The 16,505-nt window shown below is 37.3% G+C and overlaps 1 protein-coding gene across 2 annotated transcripts in view; it reads left to right on the forward strand.

Moving 5' to 3' along the window:
- The window catches only part of TOX (thymocyte selection associated high mobility group box), a 308,505-nt gene that overhangs the window by 138,452 nt on the left and 153,548 nt on the right, over positions 1–16,505 (forward strand). For both annotated transcript variants that reach the window (XM_066379004.1, XM_066379005.1), the window contains exon 2: positions 15,490–15,555. In XM_066379004.1, the coding sequence (XP_066235101.1) occupies positions 15,490–15,555 (66 nt within the window). The remainder of the gene's footprint in view (positions 1–15,489; positions 15,556–16,505) is intronic.

The raw sequence follows: 16,505 nt of genomic DNA on the forward strand, positions 1-16,505 counted from the left end.
TTTCAAGTTTAATGTCTCAAGTAACATTGAAGGATTTCTTGGAGACAAGACTCATTAGATATATTTAAAACATGTACATTCTGCTCAGAACTATTCAGAAGGCATTTCAACCAAAAAAATCCTGAAACCATTTAATCTAACATTAATATTAATTTACTTAATGGTTATAAAAATATATTAGGCCAGAACTTTTCATAGCAAATATGAAATGTGCAAAAGATATTAATAATGTAATGTTTCTTACAGAAGGTGAAATAATAGGTTACAGGGTAGTGGAGATTATATAATTTTTTTTATGTGAGCATCATAAGGAACATTAACTGATTGCTGAAATAGTTTAAGTATCTATGGTTATTTGAGCTTATGCAATTGTTGAACTAGAAAAATAATTATGTGGTACTATAAAATACAATGAACAATTGTTATCTTATAATAATTTAATGCATAAAGTTTAAAGGTATGGCAAAAAAAATGGTATAGAAGACCAATATCATCCTATATTATACTACTATATATTTAAGTATAACATTGCATTTTTTATGCCCAAAATGTCTGAAATCTTCATTTTATGATAACAAATTCACCTGAAGTAATTTTAATGAAGGTGATATGGTATAATTTACATAGCTGGGTAGTATTTTCTCTATGATTTAAGAGTTCAATAGTGTTTTGCATTTTCAAACCACTTCTACAGCCTCATGTGACAGTTTTAACACAGGGGCTCCTCATGTGGTCTAAAATAACTTAAACATTAGCTAAATTTAAGAAAAAGACTTCAGAAGAAAAATATTTTGTGCATACACATAGTAAATAAATATGCACATAGTTAAAGAACATGTGAACACATATTTACATGCACATATGTACACATATGATGCTCTATAAACTTTTCATTTATTTAGTGATTACTGTTATTTTTGCCCACTCCATTGTTTTTTGCTTATCTATTATTTAAGGTTGCACTCTGCATTTACATACAGAGCAATAAAAAATAAGGCCTTCGTATCATTTTCCATATTAAAGACCTTTTCACAGGCTAATTTAGGGCACTTTGAGGCTGATTCTTTCCACTACTTTCGGCCTATGGTTCTTTCCAATTAATAATGGAAACAGTCAAATAAACTTGCCCTGATGGGGAAGTACCATAGTTTCCAGAATGTAGCACAGGGTTTATATGTTTAGTGCTTTAAAATTTATAAATGTTTTTGCATATCTCACTTAAACCTGAAATAATTGCATGTAGTAAGTATAATTCTTACTCTTATTTCTAAGACCAGTCTGCTAGGAAGTGTCAAAACCAAACCTCTTATCTGTGTCTTCTTAGTTCAGACTCACTCCATGGAGGAATTTCTCCTAAATTTTGTTCTTTCTGCCATACCTACAAGGGAGGCTCTGAATTACACATGAAGCACATGGGGAAAGGAAGGAAGGCATTACACTGTGTCTGCCAATCCAGTCGGCTTTTCACTAGCCTGCTGGTATAGATTTGGAGATGACTCAGACAGCAAAACGTTCACCAGCAGGTTGACGTCAACGTGAAAAAATAAACCAGTTTGATCTGGAGCAGCATGGGCACAATCTGCTTATTGAGACTGGACTTGACAACCTGATACCATGAAGCTTTCAACTATTATCTAGGCTCTCAAAAAATGAACTTCTTTTCATATTATTCAAACTAGACTGGCTAGAGAAAATTCAGTCCCTGTAGAACAGAAAGAAATAGAAAACTAGAATATGATCTGGTTTATGAAAGCTTTGGTCCAATGCCTCTGGAGGATCAGTTATTTTCATGGACAGAAATTGATTTGGAAATGAAAGCACATGTGATAAATGTTACTGCAGAATAGTGAGATGCTTTTAGTTCTCACAATATTGCACTGGATTTATTTAATAATTTAATGTTATTTAGTAAGTAATATGTGCTAGGCATATGCTCAGTGCTGGGAAGAGAAAAATAAATAGAAAAGTCCCTGCCTTCAAAGAGCTCATTGTTCGATGTAGGAGAGAGGTAGCAAAAAAATGACTACAATGAGCTATAGGATACAATAAGCACCAGATGCCATACAGAACTTTCAGAGGCAAGAAAAAGGCTCTAAATCATCAGTGATGTCAAGCAAGGCTTACCTTCTGGTGGGATGATTCCCTTGGTCGGGCGAGTCCCAAGTTTCTGCCTGTTGGTTAACCATAATCTGTAGTACTAGCTCCTTTCACTCTCAGAAGTGTTTCAGGTTGGTGGATACTGTCTATAATCATCTTATTATTAGAACATAAGGAGGAGAGGAAAATAACAGAATAGGAGGTAAAAAGGTGTTCCAGTTAGAGGAGATGATGAGAAGGAATAAAGGCAGGGATTTTCTGGGAGCAAAATGAAAATTATGTCATGTTGAATGACAAGATAACCTGGACATGTTTTTTTTTCTTTTTTTTTTTTTTTTGGACATGTTTTCTTTAAACATATCATATGTACCCTGGTTTATTGATGTCACCCCATTAAAATTAATAAAAGTTTATAAAAAAAGAAAATTATGTCATGAGCAAGGATGAAATGTAAAGTAGTAAGAAATGCAGACAGGATTGATCCTAAAAATAGTTAACACTTGGCATGGCACTGGTCCTGGCCAGTTACTGTGGACACCAGCCATAAACAGATAGCACAGCGGGTCACATCAGGAAGGGCCTTGTGTTCTAAACTAGGGAAGCTGGAATTTACCTTGAAAACCTTAAAGAGCATTGAAGAATTTTAAGCATTGGAAAAGGAGAAGACTAGTTTATGGTACTCAGGCTGGCTTAGTCTAGGTCATGAAGCAGTAAAGAAAAAAGAAGGGACTTCTTTTGAGTATCTGCTAAACATGTACATAACGCTAAGTACTTCCATATGCAGGGCTGGTGCTCATGGCAATCCTGTGATAAGGCCATTGAAGTTCACAGAAGTCAGATCTTTTCAAATACCACAGCTGAGAGGCAGAGGTGGGTCTCAAGCCCTACTCTGAATCATTTGACTACGTGATCTCTCGGACACACCTCATCTGCTGAGGACTGCTCTTGACCCTGTTAGAATGGACTATGGCGTAGAGTGTATACTTACAGGAAATACCCATTGCCTTTACGTGGCTATTATCACTAAAATAACAGAATGAAGTCATCTGTCCTGGTAGTCATTGAATAGGTTATGATATTAATTAATTCCACAGTCACTCTGGGATATCTAAATCTTTCATGTTGATTGATCCTCTTGTTTTGCAAGGATTTTGTTTCCTTAGCAGATCTCTTGTTAGATACTTTTCTGTCGTCAGACAGACCTGGAATTGAGGCTTTGCTCTACCATTTCCAGGTGTCTTAATTTTTAAGCCTCAGGCTTCTTATTGGTAAAAGGACATGAATACTGCCTGCTTCGCAGGGTTGTTGTAAGGTTAAATTGAGTCAATGCATGTGTGTACCTGGCACACAGTAAATATTCAGTAAAGCTAGTTTCTATCACTGAGAATGGGGCCTGGCACACAGTAGGTGCAAAATTAGTGTTTTCTGAATGAAAGGATGAATGAATGAATTATTTTAATTTGAAAATGTGTCAGTTACCATTGAATTTTGATATACCGGCAAGACAGTGCTAGATGGCTCACCTCTGATAGTACTATTCTCTCAATTTTTCAGCAAAAGAGCATCATATGGTGTTGTTCTAGAAAGTAAAAGAGAGGAAACCAATCACCCCTCAGCATGCAGTCTACATAAGGCTTCCAGGAGAAGCAGGCATACTGTTTTCAGCAACAAGACTTGCAGTTTTAGCTCCAACATGTTTCTGGCAACACATGATGCTATGAAAAGAATATTGTCAAATGGGAGGATGAAGTATTTAAGAGAATACTTCCCCTTCAAAAAGGAAAATTTAATGGAAATGGGAAAGTGATCTAGGGGAGTACTCAGTACTATAAATAAGAAGACAATAAAAATAAACTGTGGAATTGAAGTCTATCAATATGTGGAATGAATGTGCCATGGGAAGGAGACATCTTTTGTAGAAAGTAAGCTACAGCAGGGAAAGTTACACCATGATCATCATAAAAATGTGGCCAAGTCAGCAGGAAAAGTCACGTGAAATCACAGTTAAAAGGGAGACTAAAAAAGGAGCAAAACAGATGTCACTGTATAGTATTTGAGGATGTTAAAGAAAAGTAAAAAATAATACCCCTTTAGTCATAACAAATAAGTGAAATGACTTCTCAAGTTTTGTTGTTGTTTTTTTTAAATGAAAGCTACATCCCAGAGCTTTCTTTCCTTTCACAATGGACAAACTCATAATGAATGACTTGAAGGATTTTCCCCCTGCTATTTAATCCAGTTCTTTAAAATGTCATTATGTTTTAATTTAGAAAACAAACTGTCTGGAACCTGAAGAAAAATAAATGTCAAATCTGATCTCAAAAAGGAAATGGAGTGGATCTAGACTGAACCACTTGTATTTCTATATGGTCCAGTTTGTCTTGAACACACCAAAATATATCTCACACCAGTGGTACCATTGGGAGATGTTAACTACCAAAGGTCTATTCCTGTAACATTATTGTTACATGTAGTCACAATCTTATTTTCTGAGTAATAATAATAGGGAAGTGAGAATGTCCATCTTAATAACTCTGTACCTTCCTTTTTGTATTTTTATTTGTACTTTTTTTTTTTTTTTGCATTTTTCTGAAGCCGGAAACAGGGAGAGACAGACAGACTTCCGCATGCGCCCCACCGGGATCCACCGGCACGCCCACCAGGGGCAACGCTCTGCCCACCAGGGGGAGATGCTCTGCCCCTCTGGGGCGTCGCTCTGCCGCGACCAGAGCCACTCCAGCGCCTGGGGCAGAGGCCAAGGAGCCATCCCCAGCGCCCGGGCCATCCCTGCTCCAATGGAGCCTCGGCTGCGGGAGGGGAAGAGAGAGACAGAGAGGAAGGAGGGGGGGTGGAGAAGCAAATGGGTGCCCCTCCTATATGCCCCGGACGGGAATCGAACCCGGGTCCCCCGCACGCCAGGCCGACGCTCCACCACTGAGCCAACCGGCCAGGGCCTTTATTTGTACTTTTAATCTCAAAATTATTTAAGAATTGCTTGCCCTCAGACTTTTAAGAATATTTTTTATCCTACTCAACTGTTGCCTAACCAGTCTAACTTCTCTGTTCATCTTTTTAACAGAACATGCTCTTCTGGACCAGATATGTGTAGAACAATATTCTTACCTTTTTTTTTATATGTCGGGAACTAAAAAATATTCACTGTGCTTAAAAGGGAATAATAGCAACGAAAGAGCCAACCTCCCCCCCCCCCAAAGTAATGACTTTCATACTTTTCATTCCACCTCTATGCAGGGTTTAGGCACTGTGGTAAATGAGGTGAGAGCTGATACACTGGAAATAAGTGAGCTTAGGGAAGGATTGCCAGCAAGTTTGAATGTATTTCTCAAATTCTTCCCTCACTCAGTGGATTCAGAAAAATTTATCTAAAACATTGACAAGTCAGAGGAATGCTCTGAACCAATTATTTGAAACTACACTGAGTTTCAACTATACGGTATAATTTTACAGCTTTACGATTTGTAGAAACTCAGATATTACTTGAAAATTCATTTTCAAAACAAGGCTCCTATGTGGACTCAGAAATCATTGCTCCATCAGAATTTTGCAATTCCGACTCCTTGCAGAGGCCTTTTAGTAAAAACGAAAGGTGTACATCATGCGTGTTTTGATTGGGTTAAACTTATTTCTGTTAAATTCACCAGAGGGAACTTAAAGTGATAGTGAAGCTTTAATCCACACCTTCTTTGCTTTCTTAAATAATGCATAACGAACGTGACTTGTTTTGCACTGGAATCTTAGGGTTAATAGAGATTACTAGAAACTTTTTTTTCCCTTGAAACTGATATTTTCAAGATGTAGGAAAATATTAATTCTTCTATTTATTAGTTTTACAAGTTTGTTTCTGCCGTTGCACAGGACTTTTAAACTTTTAAATTAAAATAAACGTTTAATGACTTTTAAAAATAATAATACAATGATAGCAGAACAAAGACGAGGTGAGGTTAGTGTAGCAGTGCGGTTGAAAGCGCGGTCATCTTCCAGTTGCGTGCCATCACTTGCTGCCTTCGTTGAAGCTGCAGAAGGCGGAGCCTGCGGGGAAAGTGTGCCTGTTTGCTCTGGCTCTGGAGGTGCCCGCCGGGAAAAGTCCGAGTGCGGGGTGGGGAGGAGTGAGGAAGTGACAAGGGGGCAAGCAGCAAAACAGAAGGCGCATGTTTCACACTGCCACAGATTTGCAAACAATCATCACTGGTTGCTGGGCAAGAAGGACATTTTTAGAGTCCCCGGGAATGATTGCGCTAGTGCTCTCCTTTGGGCCGCATTGCTTCAGCACCCTGGGGATATGTTATCCCAGCCCTTCTGCACTGACTCTGGGGAAGGCAGAACCTTTTGATGTAAGTTGGAGTCAGGCTTGGGGCACCCAGGACAATAACACAAGGAGTGTGTCTGGGGTTTCATGACTGTGGCAGTGGTGTCAGTCATTCCTAGAAGCAAAGGCCAGTGGCCAAGGCCTGAGGGTCAGGTGGGCTGAGCAGCCCTGAGGAACATGTACGTGTCTCAGTTTTGTCATCAGTGAAAAAGAAGTAGTGGTCTCACCTGTGGTGGCACAGTGGGTAAAGGGTCAACCTGGAACTCTGAGGTCGCTGGTTCAAAACCCTTGCAGGGTCAAGGCACATATGGGAATTGATGCTTCCAGCTCCTTCCCCCTTCTTTCTCTCTGTCTCTCTAAAAATTGAGGCTTCCTGCTCCTCCCCCCTTCTCTCTCTCTCTCTCCTTTGTCTAAAATTGAATAAATAAATAAACAAATATTTTTAAAAAGTAATGGAAGTAGTAACAGTCACCACCATACCATAAGATTGTTGTGAAAATTAAATGCCTTGGTATATTTAATGCAGTTAGAAAGTGCCTGCAAGGGTTAATACTAGTCTGAACCATGAGAGCACCATTATACTAATGTGGAGCTTATTAGATGACTACTTCAAAGGATACAATGTTCATTTTGAGTTAATAAGTTTAGTGTATTTGTTTAAAAACAAACAAATAAACAAATATTGCATTGCAGCCATACTCTTAGCAGCAGAAGGAAATGGTGTTATGATTCTCTTTGAGTCATGCCACTGAGTTTGGGGCATAGGATAACATTTACAAGTAGAGATTCAAGATCTATACATAGCATTAGTATTGAAATTTTCAGTTCTCAAAGTTAACAAAGGAAACATGATATGTGGTTCTTCCCCCAATAAGTATATCACTGAGACAAAAATGAGAATATAAATTCAGTTCCAAACCAAGTCCAGACTCTAAGTCAGGGGTCCCCAAACTACGGCCCACGGGCCACATGCGGCCCCCAGAGGCCATTTATCCGGCCCCCTGCCACACTTCCAGAAGGGGCACCTCTTTCATTGGTGGTCAGTGAGAGGAGCACATTGACCATCTCATTAACTAAAAGCAGGCTCATAGTTCCCATTGAAATACTGGTCAGTTTGTTGATTTAAATTTACTTGTTCTTTATTTTAAATATTGTATTTGTTCCCGTTTTGTTTTTTTACTTTAAAATAAGATATGTGCAGTGTGCATAGGGATTTGTTCATAGTTTTATTTATAGTCTGGCCCTCCAACAGTCTGAGGGACAGTGAACTGGCCCCCTGTGTAAAAAGTTTGGGGACCCCTGCTCTAAGTTGTAGTTATGATCTTCTGGTTGTGGGTGGTGTAGTATTCTCTCTCCCTCTCCTGTGGCCAAGTCATCCAAGCAGCACGCTATGCTCAGATCACATTTCTTCTCCATGTACTCAGATCTGCAGCACAGTGTTTATCACTCAAGTTCAAGTGACAGAAGCCCAACCGAGAGGGGTGTCTCTTTCCTAGTTCAGCCCTGTGTGTTCCCAGGTTGTAACGCACATCCATTCAAAGCACTGGGAGAGTAACTGCTTTCTTATCCTTGGCTGCCAGTAGCTTGTGTGTGGCTGGTCTGTTTTCTCACCCTGAGAGCCACTTCTGCAGCCCACTGTGCTCAGCACCGGTTTCATTCAGCCCGGCTCAGCATGGATACAGACTGCCTTAGACGATTGTGTCAACAAGTTCAGCCTTGAAGCGGGAAGAGAAACATGTATCCTCTCTCTAGTGTCTCCTGACCTTTCTCCTTGAGAATGGGAGGATGCTTATCGGTGAAGGAGTGTGCCTTGCACTACTTTTATTGGAGATGTTCACGTTGACTATAGTAATGTTGGTTTCTATGTGTGTGAACAGCCACGATATCGGTGCTCATGTACATTCTCACCCTTCACATTATGCTTAGAGCTTTCAAAATGCCTTGCTCTACGTGAAACAGCATAAGTATTTGACTTCATGGCCCAAACTGAAGTAATTTCTTCCATTACAAAAACATTAAATTAGATGACTTGTAGTCTTATATTGAGCCAAGCAATACAAAAATGGATATTTTAATTTGAGGACATTGCCCTCTCTTATAATGATTTATTATAATGCATCTTCTAAGAAATGTCAAATTAACTCCCTATTATAAACATTTCCATTTTTAGCTCTTTTTAAAAAAAATCAAAGTATCAAATATTTCTTCAGAAAACACCCAGAAACGTAAGCTTTCCCTTTTATAGGCCATACAATGTGGTACTGTTTCATGAATTCCATGGGGCTCCCCCACCCCACCCTCCGCAGCAGCCGTTTTCTGGTTTTCTTCTAATGGTTTCCTTAAAAAGATCCCATTTCCTGTACCAGCACTAATGATTGATTTACACTTCACATTCTATCTTTGATTTTTCTTGTTTTAGTGGTTTCAGTAGCCTAATATTGCCCATTTTTGCTCATCATTCACTAAATTCAGACAGTGTTGGATGTATACTTTCAGTTTTTAAATAGAAGAAATAATAACTACCTAGTTTGAAAAGCTCTTTGGGATTATGGGTTTGGTTAATATCCTCTAAAAACAATTTCAAAAAACTGTAGTAGAAGATTATAAATGACTTTTTATGTGATTGCATCCCCTGGTGCTTTGAAATAAAAACACAATAAAGAGTATAAATGCACTTGGTCAGAAAGGCTAATCCTGAGTTGATGCCATTTACATTTAGATTTAAATAAGTCAGCCTATTTATTCTTCCAAACTTTGCTCCAGGTTTTAAATTGAGAATACATGGAAATTAAAGGCTCTAGTATGCTGAGATACATTTAGAAAAGTTATAACGCCTAAATTCAGTTGACACTAAAAAATAATAACTGATAAAAAAAAAGTAAGGAAATGCAGTTAGTAATTTTTAGTAAAACAATGTTATTGCAACAGTTATTAATAAGGTTTATCTAATATGTGGTCCAGGTGAAGTAAAGTGGGGTCATCAGTGTAATAAAGCAAATGTTGTGCCTTCAAGACTGTGTGGTAGGCAAATAAGTAATGCACAGAAGAGTCATAGAGTCTGATCCCCATTTATGAGTAATGGAGTATAAAGCAGTATGTCAGAGTGGACCACTCTTCTACTGGAAATTCAGACCTTGATTATATTCACAGGTGGACCGAATGGCCAATAAAAGTCTGTTTCTTTCCATCATAACATGAGAGGTTCAGATATGATGCTTTCTGAGATCTTTCCAAGACCAAAATTTTAGGACTCTAACAAAATTCATAACTCTACTTCAAATGACAGTATGATATCTACCCATGACACAGGACGCATTCCAAGAATGGTGCATCAGCATGAAGCCTGTTGAGATTCCTGGCACCAGCTCCTCAACAGGGATTGGGTGGAGCTCTGAAAAGTTCAATGATGACATTAACCTGACAGGGTCTCTGTGGGTAGGGGATGGGGGGCCCACTGGGATCTTGGTTTATTTTTCTTCCTTAATCCAAGAGTTTGTCCAACTATACAGAGAAGGTTTAGGCCTGTTTGAAACATGTACTTGTTTTAGTTTGGCAACTCAAAATTCTTCAGCAAGAGGGCATACACTTTTTTAGATCCAGATTTATTGTTTCTTGGCCAATTTACATGTTTTCTACTTAAATAAAAATGTTGAGGGAGAAGTGAATCTGGCTTTAAGTAATGGTGTCCTGGTTATTTCTGTACATTATATTTTTATTATTATTTTGAAGGGCTTGTACTCTTAAAGCAACGAGTTTTAATTCATTGTAAGACTGAGTTGACCCCTTTTAAAAGCCTTCAGACCATTTTCTAAAAGCTTAATCTTCTTGCTCTTCTAAGTCACTGAATTCACTAGGAAGGTAATCTATTTCATCAAGAAAACATTATTTAATTTTTGTTAATTAGACACTTTTTAGGACTTTTTATGTGCTGACCCCAAGATATCGAGGCACTAAAGATAACTGAGATGTGCCCTGTGTCCTCTGATAGCTCACAGCCAGTGGAGTCACTCCCCTAACTCCAAGAGCTGTCAAACCAGGGGACTGCCTACAGGAGCCCAGAGGCTGGAGACAGCCCAGCTCTGAGTAGAGCTGAATTGTGTTAGGAGAACTGCAAGTTAAAGGGGAGGGAGGCATCCCGAATGAAGAGGTGTGGATATATGTAGGATGCAATGGGGCATAGGGAGTGGAGCAGGATGCCTCGGCAAAATCAGCTTGGCTCCTGCTCCCTGAGAAAGCAAGTAATAGCTCAAAAGGAATGTCATCACTTCATGTATTTCTATGTTGTATCTCCTGCAGAAATAAGCTTTTGGAAGAGTTGTGAATATACTGATAGTAATAGAGGAAGCCACCTGTACTAGTTAAAGTTCACCAGAGAAGAAGAACAAACAGGATGTATGTATATGAAGAAAGGAATTTATTACAAGGAATTATCTCATGCAGTTATGAAAGCTAAGAAGTCCCAAGATCTATAGTTGGGAAATTGGAGACACAGGAGAGCCAATGGTCTAGTTCTAGTACAAAAGATGTCAGGCTTCAGACCAAAGAAGTGCTGCTGTTTCAGCGCGAGTCAGAAGGCAGGAAATGACCAATAGCCCTGCTCAACAGACAAGCAGGAGGTGCTCCAGCCTTCTCTCATGAATTAAGCCTTTTTCTTCTACTCAGGTCTTTAACTGATTGACTGTGACCCACCTATATTAGAGAGGGCAATCTGATTTACTCAGTCTACCAATTTGAATGTTAATTTCATCCAAAAATACCCTCACAAATGCATCCAGAATAATATTTAAATATCTGGGCACCCTGCAGCCAAGTCAAGTTGACAAAATTACTATTATACCATGTCTCTCTCTTTTAAAGCTTAATCAGAAAGCATCCGGGGGCATTCCACCAACCTGATTACAAAATTGACAGCTTACCAAGACTCATGGCTTTTTCTGTGGTTGTTTGTTTCTTAATTTTTTCATTAAATTTACTGGGGTGACATAAGTGTATGATTCTATAATACGTTATCCATATATTGCATTTTGTGTTTACCATCCAAAGTAAAATCTCCTTCTGTCACTAAATGTGTGACCCTCTTTACCTTTCACTACCTCCTTCCCAACTCCCTTTCCCTCTGTTTTTGGTAATCATCATACTGTTGTCTGTGTTTATGGGTTTTTGTTTGTCTTGCTTATTCATTTCTTGCTTTCAGTTTTATATCCGACATATGAGTGAAATTGTATGGTTAACATTTCCACCTGATTTATTGTGCTTAGTATATTCTTAAGCTCCATCCATGTTGTCCCAAATGGCAATATTTTATTTTTCTCATGGCTTAGTAGTATTTCATTGTGTATATATTCATTTTCTTTATTCAATCATCTATTGAAGGACACATCAATTGTTTTCATGTCGACCACTGTGAATAATGCTGCAATGAATAATACTACATATAGTTTTACAAATAAATGTTTTTAAATTTTTCAGTTAGATACCCATAAAAGGAGTTGCTGGGTCATATACTTTATATTTTAATTTTAATTATATTTTAATTTTTTGAGAAACCTCGATACAGGTTTCATAGTGGCTTATACCCGTTCACATTTCCACCAGTGATGAATAAGAGTTTCTTTTTCAGTGAAACTAAGAGACATTGATAAGAGTGTGGTGGTTACGGGGTGAGGGGGGAGAGGGAGAGGGAAAGGGGGAGGGGGGAGGGGCACAAAGAAAACTAGATAGAAGGTGACAGAGGACAATCTGACTTTGGGTGATGGGTATGCAACATAATTGAATGACAAGATAACCTGGACTTGTTATCTTTGAATATATGTATCCTGATTTATTGATGTCGCCCCATTAAAAAAATAAAATTATTTAAAAAAAATTTAAAAAAATAAAATAAAATAAAAAAGATTTTATTTTTCTCTACAACCTCTTCAACAATTGTGACTACTTGTCTTATTGATAATAGCCACTTTAACAGGTATAGGGTGGTATTTCATTGTAGTCTTCATTTGCATTTTTCTAATAGCTAGTGAAGTTGAGCATCTTTTTATATATCTTTTGGCCATTTCTATGTCTTCTTGGGAGAAGTATCTGTTAAGGTCCTCTGCTCATTTTTTAATTGAACTGTTTATTTTCTTGTTGTTGAGTTGTAGGAGTTCTTTATTTATTTTTTATATTAACCTCTGATCAAAGATGTTACTTGCAAATATCTTTTCCCATTTGATTTGTTGCCTTTTTGTTTTGTCAGTGGTTTTTTTTTTTTTTCTTGCTGTGCAGAAGATTTTTAGTTCTATATATACCCATTCATTTATTTTTGTTTTTCCCTTTCTTGACTTTCAGGTCAAATTTGTAAACTCTTCTGTAAGACCAAGGTCCATAAGTTCATTACCTGTGTTTTCTTCTGTGTAATTTATTGTTTCAGGTTTTCTATTTAAGTTTTTGATATATTTTGATTTAATTTTTGTTTGTGGTAACAAATAGCAATCTAGTTTTATTCTTTTGTATGTGGCTTTCTAATGTTCTCAGCATCATTATTAAAGGGGTTTTCTTTTCCCATTTTATAGTTTTGGCTCCTTTGTCATATTTGCTCATACAGATGTGAGTTTATTCTAGGCTTCCACTTCTGTTCCATTAGTCTTTTTTGGCTGTTTTTCTTTTTTCTTTTTTATTTCCTGCTAATACCGTGCTGTTTTGATTATTGTAACTTTGTAGTATAACTTGAAGTCAAGTAGTGTGACACCTTTGGCTTTGTTCTTTGAGACTCACTTTCTTTTTTAAAAAGTCTCACAATACCATAGGCATTCTGGACACTATCTCAACATCATTGAGGTACTGCCAATGATTGGCTTTGATAATCTATTGACATTTACAGAACTGATAGCTAATTCATGATTTTATTCAGGTTATAGTTATATGTTCTGGTTGTTAAGTGCATATGCTAGGAAGCCAGTCTGCTTGGCTTTGAATCTTAGCCCTGCCTTTTAAGAGCTGTGAAACCGTAAGCATCTAACTTAAATTCTCTGTGCCTCTTTATCTTAATTTGTAAAATGTAGCTAATAATAATACCTAAATATTGGTTTTTATGAAAATTACATCACGTAATACTGTCAGTTAATGTAAAGATACAGGTGGGTGATGGGGGACATATAATGTATTCAATAAAATAGTCATTCCTATAACAACAGACTTTTTATTGTAAAATGCTGTTTCAGCTTCGGCTCAATATTACTTTTTAAGTAAAGAGTCCTTATCAAGAGCAGTAACATTGAATATGCTTAATTAGCATACACTTTGGATAGACTAAAACCAAAACTCTCAAACCTTAGTTGGCTTGAGAATGACACCAGATTTAGCAAGTGAGTTAGAGAAGATGAAATAGAAAGTATCACATTTATAGACTATGCATAGGCAGTGGAGTGTTTCAAACACTTCACTACTTCTGTCCAATTTAGTTTGTTAGAGTCAGAGAAACTGTCCATATTTTAAATGGTTCTTTGGCATCTTAACATTAAAAACATTTGCAAACAAACTAACAGTGGGTGGGGGTGGAGGAATGCCAAATGATGCTTTGTTAGGTTTTGAGTTGTCAGAGTAATTGGCAGATTGACTTGGGGCTAGGACTGTCTTTGGGTTAAAATTGATCGATCACTTGACTAATGGAAAAGCCACCGTGGGTAAGTCACTTGGACTCAGGGCTCTTGAGCCAAATGACAAAGCAACCAAAATATTCAGCTAATATTTTCTAAGTGAGCTATTTGTGATTTGTCTTAACAACCTCCTCATTCAATAAGTGATTTCATATCTGTTTCAATAACTCTGTTCACATAACATGAAATGTATTTGTAGGTTGATGGATGAGGAAATCCTTTGGTTTATTGAACTTAATTAACCCTTATGAGTGCCTCAGTGTCCTTCTGAGCTTTCTACTTACACAGCTGATGTTTATGTGAATCTTCAGGGCACCCATTGCTGCTGACTATAGGTCAGAGGCTGGCTTTGGTGTGTCCCTAGAGTTTGTACAATCCTCTTTGGAATGCGAAGTCTATAACATATATTTTTCGATTTTGATGGTATGTCGAGTATGTCCATTATTACTTTGTGCTTGCACCTCCATCAGTAACACCATTTTGCCTTGAAAAGTGATTTCTCAGGTTTTTATGTTCCCATGTCTGAAATTAGTCTGCCAATGAAAGTATATTCAAACTCAGCTCTTTGAAGCTGGACACATTAATCCATTTGATTATTTTCCTTCGGAATAAAAGGATAAAATCTGAATGGAGTGATTACCTTAAAAAACCCAAATAATGCAAAGTATGTTGTTGTTATTGCTGTTGCTTGAACTATTGCATTGTTCTGCCGTTGCCCTGCCTGGCGAATTTCCTCCTTCTGTCTTGTTCCTAACTTGCAAATTTGTGTATGAATTTCTATGCATTTGTAACACTTTAATTCTATGTCTTTGAAAAACTTCAGAGAAGGAAATTTAATCATCAAGCCTGTATATTTTTATTGCTATTCATTATTATTATCATTCTTAGCCATGGATGTAGTGGCACGTGCTTTTTTCAAATATTATTATCAAACTAAAAATTTTAATCATAAGGCTGTTGTGATGAAGTCAGTTTTAGTCTATTGTAAAAACTGCACTTTTTCATTTTTGAGAGCTAAACTCAGAATGCATTGAGCTGTGCCTTAGTTTATTTTCCATTATCTTTTTCCCCCCAGAAATCGTGCCATTCATTTAATACATTACAACTGAACTGCAATATGTATACATGGTACGCAAAATGAGCCATTTTGTTTTAAAACAGATTGCAGATGAAAGGAAACCATTCATTTCTTTCTTGCTTGCTGTAATTACTAGAGCACTAATTACTCCAAATCACTGACATCCAGGGTCAGGAAGGATGACAACAGAAACATCTAAGAAACGATGCGGCTCACTTTATAGGACAGATTTTCCGTATTCCCAAGCACAGTATTTTTTTAGTGCTACTGTTTTCCAGTTTAATGGTGAGAAGGAGAAAAAAAAAAAACCTGCAGTCAAGATTGCTGAATGTTTACTATTATTTTGTTCGCAGTTTGACGGTGAAAACATGTACATGAGCATGACAGAGCCGAGCCAGGACTACGTGCCAGCCAGCCAGGTGGGTTAATTAATCTTCTCTGCCTTGTTTCAAATTGTAATTAAACAAATTCAAAGAGTTGCATTGCAAATGAGTAGCACTATCAGTAACTGCCGCAATCAGGAATAATCATAATTTATAAACAAAGCATTTAAGCCTTGTTTCCAGTTAATGAGATAGAGCTGATAAAACCCTGAAGTTGGCATTTGTTGAAAGATCCTACCTTGTTTCCCCTCCAGAGCGGCAAGCAGCTGTTTTGCCAGCATGATCTTTCCTAAACAGTTGTTTTACCTTTAGGAAATAAAGTCTTTACAGGTGCAGGTTATTTGTGCTTCTGACTAGAGACAAGTTAATCATTATAAGTTACACATGTCACAAATAGCTTTAATTAATCACTGTTGGGGGCAGTTTTCAATAAAATGTTATATTATAACCAAAATCACATGGCTGATGAGTGCTATATGGCTGTTTTCAGAATCTACTGGGTGGGTAGCTTGTGAGTCAAAATGCATGGAATGATTGAAACTTTTCAAGGGTGTGTTTGTATCCATTTCACTAGGAATACTTGCCAAGGTATTTAATCATGGACATGACAACAAAATTCCAACAAAAATGTAAATGGTTACATTTATAAAAGCAAATGCTTAGCTATTTATTTTTAGATACTTAAGACCAGGCCCTTTAATCCAACAAGGGCATTTAAAGCAAAATTATAACTGTCCTAGGGTGCCAGTATAACATAATATGTAAGAACATTATAAGCAAGAATAAATAAATGAATGAATGAAAGTGAGAGTGAGTTCATAAGAGCATTTTATGGACTTGAACATATTTTTTCCTAGAATATATTTTTTCCTATAAAACCATGGTATCTTGGAGTTTCCTGTAACAGTGACTATGGCGGAAACTAACATAGTACAGTAGTTTTCAATTCCTATGTATCTGCCCAAATAGATTTGTTAACTGAAAGG

The sequence above is a fragment of the Saccopteryx leptura genome, chromosome 3, assembly GCF_036850995.1.
Source record: "Saccopteryx leptura isolate mSacLep1 chromosome 3, mSacLep1_pri_phased_curated, whole genome shotgun sequence".
Taxonomy (NCBI): Eukaryota; Metazoa; Chordata; class Mammalia; order Chiroptera; family Emballonuridae; genus Saccopteryx; species Saccopteryx leptura.